General features: G+C 44.3%; 1 protein-coding gene across 1 annotated transcript; it reads left to right on the plus strand.

Annotated features, from left to right (window-relative positions):
• Positions 1–7,184: 7,184 nt before the first annotated feature.
• On the plus strand, positions 7,185–8,120 carry LOC144773969 (olfactory receptor 51E2-like). Its single transcript, XM_078659018.1, has one exon. It carries the CDS (start codon positions 7,185–7,187, stop codon positions 8,118–8,120), a length of 936 nt encoding a protein of 311 aa, XP_078515144.1.
• The last annotated feature ends 1,509 nt before the right edge of the window (positions 8,121–9,629 follow it).

Raw genomic sequence — 9,629 nt, forward strand, 5'->3', positions numbered from 1 at the left:
TGGGTGCAAGTCGGTACTTGTAGAACTGATGATCTATAGACCCGATACATGTCCCGGGTTTTTGGATATCGCCCGAGACATGGCTCGGGTTTCGGGATAACTTCCCTCATCAGTAGAGAAAATAGTTAGGGGTGGAAGAGAAGGCCGCCAAACAACCGTCAATGGCCTCGATGCCCGAACCGGCATGCAGGTGCGTCGTCCAGGAGCCCGTCGGCTCAAAGCTCAAGGGAGCCTATTTGTAGAAGCAATCGCAATGGAGCGCACACCGCTAGCCCCTCCTCCGGAACGCCCCTAGGGACTCGGGTACATGGAGATCTTGAGTGGTTCATCCCAGTGGGTGCAAGTCGGTACTTGTAGAACTGATGATCTCTAGACCCGATACATGTCCCGGGTTTTTGGATATCGCCCGAGACATGGCTCGGGTTTCGGGATAACTTCCCTCATCAGTAGAGAAAATAGTTAGGGGTGGAAGAGAAGGCCGCCAAACAACCGTCAATGGCCTCGATGCCCAAACCGGCACGCAGGTGCGTCGTCCAGGAGCCCGTCGGCTCAAAGCTCAAGGGAGCCCATTTGTAGAAGCAATCGCAATGGAGCGCACACCGCTAGCCCCTCCTCCGGATCGCCCCTAGGGACTCTGGTACATGGAATTCTTGAGTGGTTCACCCCAGTGGGTGCAAGTCGGTACTTGTAGAACTGATGATCTCTAGACCCGATACATGTCCCGGGTTATTGGATATCGCCCGAGACATGGCTCGGGTTTCGGGATAACTTCCCTTATCAGTAGAGAAAATAGTTAGGGGTGGAAGAGAATGCCGCCAAACAAGCGTCAATGGCCTCGATGCCCAAACCGGCACGCAGGTGCGTCGTCCAGGAGCCCGTCGGCTCAAAGCTCAAGGGAGCCTCTTTGTAGAAGCAATCGCAATGGAGCGCACACCGCTAGCCCCTCCTCCGGATCGCCCCTAGGGACTCTGGTACATGGAGTTCTTGAGTGGTTCACCCCAGTGGGTGCAAGTCGGTACTTGTTGAACTGATGATCTCTAGACCCGATACATGTCCCGGGTTTTTGGATATCGCCCGAGACATGGCTCGGGTTTCGGGATAACTTCCCTCATCAGTAGAGAAAATAGTTAGGGGTGGAAGAGAAGGCCGCCAAACAACCGTCAATGGCCTCGATGCCCAAACCGGCACGCAGGTGCGTCGTCCAGGAGCCCGTCGGCTCAAAGCTCAAGGGAGCCCATTTGTAGAAGCAATCGCAATGGAGCGCACACCGCTAGCCCCTCCTCCGGATCGCCCCTAGGGACTCTGGTACATGGAGTTCTTGAGTGGTTCACCCCAGTGGGTGCAAGTTGGTACTTGTAGAACTGATGATCTCTAGACCCGATACATGTCCCGGGTTATTGGATATCGCCCGAGACATGGCTCGGGTTTCGGGATAACTTCCCTCATCAGTAGAGAAAATAGTTAGGGGTGGAAGAGAATGCCGCCAAACAAGCGTCAATGGCCTCGATGCCCAAACCGGCACGCAGGTGCGTCGTCCAGGAGCCCGTCGGCTCAAAGCTCAAGGGAGCCTATTTGTAGAAGCAATCGCAATGGAGCGCACACCGCTAGCCCCTCCTCCGGATCGCCCCTAGGAACTCTGGTACATGGAGTTCTTGAGTGGTTCACCCCAGTGGGTGCAAGTCGGTACTTGTAGAACTGATGATCTCTAGACCCGATACATGTACAGACCAAGAACGTGGCAGGGACATGTTTTGGGCTATTGCGGGGGCTCAAACTTCTGCTGGGTTTCTTCGATCCCCCAACTAGGCAGAATATTGTCCAGGCCTTGTTTTTTTTCAAGACTGGACTACGCCAGTTCACTTTATCTGGGGGTCAACCAGTCTGAGATTGTCAGACTACAAAGGGTCCATAATGTCGCGGCTCAAGCGCTTCTTGGCCTGCCGAGGAGGAGTCCTACTTCAAATGCCATCCGTCGCCTCCATTGGCGACCTGTGGCTAAGCGCTTAGAGTTCAAGGCCCTTTGCATTACTTTTAAAATCCTTAACTTCTCATCTCAACACATTCTGGCTAATTTGCACACTTTCTACATCACCTCCCGCCAACTTCGCTCCATGGGACAGAATCTTGTAGCTGTCCCTAGGGTGACTATGGCCCGTGCTGGAGGGCGCTCCTTCCGTGTGTTGGCCTCGAAACTCTGGAATTCTTTCCCCATTTCCATCTGCTGTATAAAGTCCTATCTGCCTTTCTGCAAAGCTGTGAAAACATTCCTCTTTCCTCCATTATAAGCTGTCTCGTTTGGTCAAGCTGTTTTTCAGCGCCGGGACGCCCCTTCGATGGGGCAGCTATGCGCTCTACAAATTCTCATAAGATAACATAACATAACATAACATAAAGTACAGTTACTGTACACATTGCCTGGGTGGGGGCGACCTACCGAAGACTAGAGAGAACAGAATTACATAGGCCTCATGGCACCAACGCTTTAAATCCTGACAATAAAAATAAACATGTAAATGGGTGGGTTCATTTGGTAACTAGAGGCTACCTAAACATTGGGCTGCAGTGTACGAGTGCCCCCATACCTAACGTTGAGAATACATAGATAAATAAACAGGCCCGGGTAGAACCTGGACAAAGCTTATAATTATATGTATTATTTCCTAATGTAATTAGTGTTTGACTACATGGAGCTGCCATCACTCCTGTGCCTTTTTGAGCTTCAAGTACTGTGAAACTTAATAAGATTTCTCGAGCTTGATGTTCCAGGTGTACCTCCTCTATTTTAACTATTTTCACAGTGATCTTGAGGTAGTGATTGGTGTGGGTCTCTCTTTATAGTGATAAATGAACTATTTGTATGAAATATAAAAGTCAACAGCAGAACTGTAACACACAGGTAACCAGAAGAACCTGTATTCATGTTAATTGGGTGTTATTTGAACCAGACCCCGAGTGGTCACTACGCTTGGAAAGAATGAATGAGTGGTATGGGTGTGATAAGATAGAACCTATGCATGCTTTCTGGCTGTACAATTCAGACCGCCAGTTCTCTCAGCATGAAACTGTGATTATTACAGCTACATGTTCATCCACAGGTACTACCACAGTGTGTTTAAGCAGCCCCAGACCAGAGTGGGTCTATTCTCAACCTACTAAAGCAAGGTAGGAAAGCAGGGTAATATATGGGATCTTAGGTCCTGGCGGAAGCCTATAGACCGGTGTAGGGCTACATACAATCGGCTGAAACATGTTGACAAATATGTAGTTAGGAAGGGTGAGGGGCTAATAAAAGTCCTAAACACCACCATCCTTTATTTATTTTGATCCTGATCGAAAAATTGAGGAATATAGTATACAGGCAGATATTCCGGAGCCATGTGTAGATTCTATGTTCAGTACCAATATTAAAATTTTGGATCCCTACAATTTTATGTCTGTATGTTCTACCCCCTCCCTTTTGCTCCACACCAGGTCTTGGTTGCACGGGGTATTGTTTCGCAAGCCATATGATGAAGCATGCCACAAATTTTGGGTGAAGGCAGTTTTATGACACAAATCTAGTTGCACCAAGGACAACAGCGTAAATTTGAATTCTCCTACTTCTCTTTTGTGTGTGTGGATATTTGTTTGGGAGATTGATGTAGGAGTTTACCCTCTTGCCCCTTAGGTTTCGATTCCGATGTAGTTCGGAAGGGCTCTGAATCGGATTTGGGTTTGCCGAATCTGATCCAGAACCCTTGTTTCCGACTGAATGTACGATGAATGGAAACCGTTAGGGCTGTGCGAATCAGTTCTGAACAGGTTGCATTTGGACAGGTTGTGTATTTTGGAGCTGAATCGTACAGTTCTATGGACTCGGTTTCCGAGCAAGCAAGTATGATGACCAGTTTGACAGCCATTCCGATTCGGTTTCTCCGGAATGATTCAGCTGGAAGAATCTGTCTTTTGGGGCTCATAGCAGGCCTCCCTTCTCTCTGGGCCTTCCGAATCAGTCCTGTGGGGGTACTCAAGGGACCCCCTTTCCAACCATGCAGAGTGTATCAGGCACCATGGGATCCCCACCACTGGGTGCAAGGTTTTCCCCAGCCACCCCTTTCTTCAATGGGAGCCTGTGTTCTCGTTCAGAACACAGGCTCCCATTGCAGTCAATGTGAGACAGGCCGAATTGTATCTTGAAGCATCCAGATACATCCAAATCGTTTGGTCGAACTCCCCTGATCCGAGTCGTCCAGAAAGCATTCCAGAACTGATTCGGTAGGAATGCTTTCCGAACAATATCAGAATCGGGCCCTTAGTTGTGTATGATTCAAGGTGGTTTAAATGTCTAGTCATCATGGCAGTTTGAAACTGCATTCAGGCTGCAATGGCAGGCCTGGAACATGTTTTAGGGAGCTACACAGTGGATGGCACAATAAGTGCTGCATTTCATTTACAGACCCTGAGTATATCGTACGGTAATCTACAAGGGACTTATAAGGAAATTAAATTAAATATGCCAATTGGGTATAAGCCAATGTAACCATGTGTTAAGGGAGTGAGCATAAGCACGTTAGCACTAGTTAGCACTGGTAAAGTGCACAGAGTGCATTGGACAACAAAAATAAGGTCAGAACAATGAAGTAGGTGAAGAAAAACATTTGGGGATATACCATCCTAAGGCTGTCAGGTCTAACACAGTTGTCAGGTCTAATATTTTCTAGCTTCACCTGTCCCTCTCCGGAGGAATTGCGGGTTTTGGTCACCAGAGTAAAATCTGGATCCCCATAATACCTTTCTCCCCCCAGAATATTGAAACAGGTCATAGAACCCATTCTGCCTGGTCTGGGCAGTCTTCTGCGTACCTTGTTCTTCTCTGGCCTGATACCTAAAAATGAGAAACATGCTATTGTAAAGCCACTTCTTAAAAAATATACCCTAGACCCTGCCTAAATTTTAGATCTATTTCAGTGCTCCCTTTCTTTGCCAAAACAGCCAAGAAACATGTCAATACCCAATTGATATGGTTTATAGAATCTAATAACTTGCTTTATGAGTCTCAATCCAGCTTTTGAGCCCAGTACAGCTCTGAGTCAGCATTATTGCTGGCCTCAGAGTCTCTTAGATCTGCTGTGGACCCGGGGCGCACTGCCGCAATCATGAAGTTGGACTTAAGTGCAACATTTGATACCTCCTCCCATGGCCTACTGCTGCAACAATTCTGAAATTGCGGTGTGCGCTCCTCTGCATTGGAGTGGCTGGCATCCTTCCTTCAAGAACACACCTTCCAAGTAGTTCAGCCACCTTTTGCTTCAGAAGTGTTGCCGCTGTCCCAGGGTGTGGCCCAGGGCTCTCCGCTAAGCTTCACACTATTTAACACCTATATGCACCCCTGGCAGTTGTTATCGACAACCACAATGTCATCTAGGTATTTTATGCCAGTTACACTCAGTTGATCATAACTCTTGCTCAGGACGAAGGAGGATCTACAATGCATTTTAGGTCCTGCCTGGTAGAACTGACTCAGTGGATGAACTCTACCTGCCTATAGCTTAATGCCAACAAAACAGAGGTTCTCATAGTTGGCAAGCAACTCTCAGTGTTGTCCTCAGCATGGTTAAAAACATAGGACTAGGGTTTGACACAAACATCTCTTTCTGCGTCCAAATTGCCTGCCTGGCTGGAGGATGTTTCACCATTCTTAAAATGTTAGTCAAGATCTCTGATCTTCTTCCCTTGGCAGCTAGAAAACCTGTAGTGCAGACCCTTGTGATCTCAACACCAGATTACTGTAACAGCATCTATATCTGAGCCACCCAGTTCAGGATCCGGAATCTTCAAAGAGTGCAAAATGCTGTTACCAGACTTCTTTTGAATCTCCCTAGATGAGCGCATGTGTCCCTGGCTTTGGCTAAGCTACACTGCCTCCCACTGGAAAAACATATCATCTTTAAGGCTATGTGCCTTTATCAAAAAAATTCTAACAACAGGCTGCAATAAAGGTCCAACTTGTTGAAACCCTACTCACCTGGCCACAGCCTCAGATCCTCTGGAACAGCACTTACAGTGATTCCTTGTGCTTAGAAAGCCCAGATAGGTGGTTCTTCCTTTTGATTCTGTGCCTCCAAACTCTGGACATCCCTTACCCCCAACTTGAGACTAGAACTTGCTGAGGCAACCTTCAGGAAAATATTTAAAAAATTGCTGTTAAGACAGAGTTAAATTCATATAGTCCTCACAGTGGTTTGGCATTTGTGTTATGCCTTGGATGCCTTATTCCTTTTAGAGTCCTGCATTGCTTTCTACTGTTCCTGTACGGTAGCAATCCTAGCATGGGGATGCTCCAGCTGGAGTAATCTGAGCACTTTAAAAAAATGCTAACATAAAATAACAAAATAATTTTCCATGCATACAAGCCAATTTTCAGTAATTGAGAGTTCTATTTTATTATTACAAGACATGATTGTAAATGTGGTGATGTGGCAATGCTATGAGAAAGATGATTACGGATAGCCTCCTGATGGGAGAAAGCAGTGAGTTGAGTCTCTTACGGCTATGGAATGAATATGAAGGAGAAGCAGCACACAGTTGACATTAGTGTGAAAATGGAGCTTTGGTAGGGAACCTAAACACTGAACATGGCAAGGAAGAGTATTTCAGAAGCTGTGTATTCTACTGCCTGCTTTTTGTTGAATAGCAATGTGGTAGCTCCGGATGTGTCAAAGGCTTTTTGACTGAGAATGTGTGAACCCATGTTTAAACAAGGCACATTAGTTATGTCTTGATACTTTGCAGTAGGTGTCCAATACCCCTTGAGAGAATGCCACCAGAGATGTTTTTCAAGAATTGTCCTCTTAGGTTAGAAGTAGGGATTAGCAATGGGATTGTAAAAGGGTAGGGTGGTTGGGACACCTCATTTTTGTGTGGTGACTTTTCGAAAAGGTGAGCATGATGGTAGTGGATAACATATATTTATATTTGCGTCATCTGAGATGCTCATTATCATTGAGATTATGCTTTGGCTCCTTACTACTTTGAGTTAATAATCAAACCACATTTTCCTAAGCACGTTTACTGTGTAGTTCTACCTCCACTTCATATATTCAACACTTCATATATGTGTGTGTATTAAAGTAAACCATTACATTTGTATTGCAGGAAACAAATCCATGTGAAGATCCATAAGATGCGACTTGTTCATTACAATCATGTTTAACGACTCTGGCTATGACTCATCGGCATTTATCCTGATTGGATTTCCGGGTCTGGAATATGCTCATGTCTGGATTGCATTTCCATTGTGCTTCATTTACATCATTGCACTTGTAGGAAACTGCACCATCATGTACATTATAAAGGTGGAGCCAAGCCTCCATGAACCCATGTACTTGTTTCTTGCAATGCTGGCTGCCATTGATATTCTCATATCCTCTAGCACCATGCCTAAGATGTTGATCATTCTATGGTTTGGTGTAATGGAAATTTCTTTCAATGGATGTCTGATCCAGATATTCCTGATGCATTCATTGTCAACTATGGAATCCACTGTCTTGCTGGCCATGGCCTTTGACCGCTATGTTGCTATATGTAATCCACTGAGGCATTCATCCATCCTGACAAACAAGAGAATAGCATTAATTGGACTGCTCTCAGTAATCCGAGGTTCACTTTTCTTCTTTCCATTTCCCTTATTAATTAATAGAGTGCCTTTTTGTCATAGCAAGGTGCTATCTCATTCCTTTTGCCTCCACCAAGATGTGATGAAGCTTGCCTGTGCTGACACTACACCCAGTTTTGTTTATGGATTAATTGCTGTTCTCTTTGTTATGGGAGTCGATTCATTGCTAATATTTTTGTCTTATGCCATGATCCTGAAAACAGTGTGTGGCCTCTCGAGGAAGGAAAGCTTGAAGGCATTCAACACCTGCATTTCACATATCTCTGCAGTATTTATCTTCTATGTCCCGATGATAGGTTTGTCTGTGGTGCACAGGTTAGGATATCGCTTGTCTTCAACCACCTACGTTGTGATGGGTGACATCTACCTATTTGTCCCGCCTGTGTTGAACCCTATAGTCTATGGTATCAAAACAGGTAAAATAAGAAATAAGATAGTAGGGCTGTTTAGGCAATCCTCACCATGATACCAAGAAGTGGATTTGATGGCAATTACCTCAGCATATGGGACTAGCACTTCTCTCTCTCTCTCTCTCTCTCTCTCTCTGCTTTTTGAAGTCTTCCCTTTCTTTACGTATATCTCTATTCTGGGTAACATTAAGATGAAAGGGCTTAGAAAGGAAGTACAACTTAATAACTCAATCACAAATGTAATCTCTTCCCATAAAAGCCTGCTAAAAGACCGTATGTTAAACTACTTGTTTTTTTACAAACTTTAGAAAGTACATCTATATATATATAAATAAAACCCATTTAATGTTATTTTAATAAATCCAATGTTGCCTTAATTTGTAAAATCAAAAAAGATTATTAAGCTATTTTAAAATTAAATATTGGATCTTTTATTTTTGATAATTTTCTTAACATTCACTTTTTCTTATATTTTTAAAATGTCAACATAATTACATTTAAATTAGCATCATCTTGAATGGAGTCTTATTTTAAGTACCTACCTCCGTTGATTTCTATGAGAGGGTGTTGCAGTACCAATGGTTGGCCATGAGTGGTGCTACACATACTCCTAGTCTGAGCTGCAGTACATTTAAAAAAGTCTATTGATATTTTTAGCTGTAGTAGCTTTAGAACTGCATTTTATGAATAGCAATGTGCTTACTCGTTTCAGGATGGGTGCTGGTTCCTCTTTGGACCCCTGATTAATCTCATTTATCTCCTAATAATCCCTCCTTAAACCCCACATATTTTGTAATATGTATGGCCCATTTTTAAACCACTCCTCTGGCCATTCCCACGTTCACTATTAAGTAGTAAAGTTACATGTGAGAGGATCTACCCATAGAATACATAGGAGAGGTAGACATTATCTGTGATTAGCATGGTTTGGTACTTTAGTAGCACTACTGTAGTACTATACAAAGTACTACAAAGTGCAGCTTGTAGACAGGTCCCATCATGATTCAAAATAAGCACCTGTCTAAGAACACGTTTGCACTCCTGGTTGTAAGTGGTGGCTGTCTGTAAAGATGGTGACTTTCATTTGAGCAGTTAAACTGCAAGCTCGGTGACCACCATTAACTTTGCAGCTTGTGCGGAGAAAACAGACTGAAGCCTTGAAGCATCTATTATATCATATATGGAGCACACAGATTATGATGCTCTTAGTGTGCCTTCATTTCCTCCCAAGCATGAACCATCCACAAAAAGGACATGGCTGGGCTCATTTAGTTGTTCAACTGTAATATTGGATCTGGGTTTAGTGCATAGATCAGTGACACTTAGGCAATCATGATCAAACTCTTTACCATTTTCACTCTGTTCAGGTATAGGCAATAGAATTAATACGTTTAACACATTGCGACCTTTTATCACAACATTTTCTGCTCATATCTGGTCAACCTATTGTGATTAAGGAACTGGGCCTTTGTTTCGGTCAACAACAGCTCCGCAGAGTGTGGGACAATGACAATTCTCTATGTTTTCACTCTTTTCCAGACTAGCACTCACTGCAGCAAGCACCT

This window comes from Lissotriton helveticus, chromosome 8 (genome assembly GCF_964261635.1).
Source record: "Lissotriton helveticus chromosome 8, aLisHel1.1, whole genome shotgun sequence".
Lineage (NCBI taxonomy): Eukaryota > Metazoa > Chordata > Amphibia > Caudata > Salamandridae > Lissotriton > Lissotriton helveticus.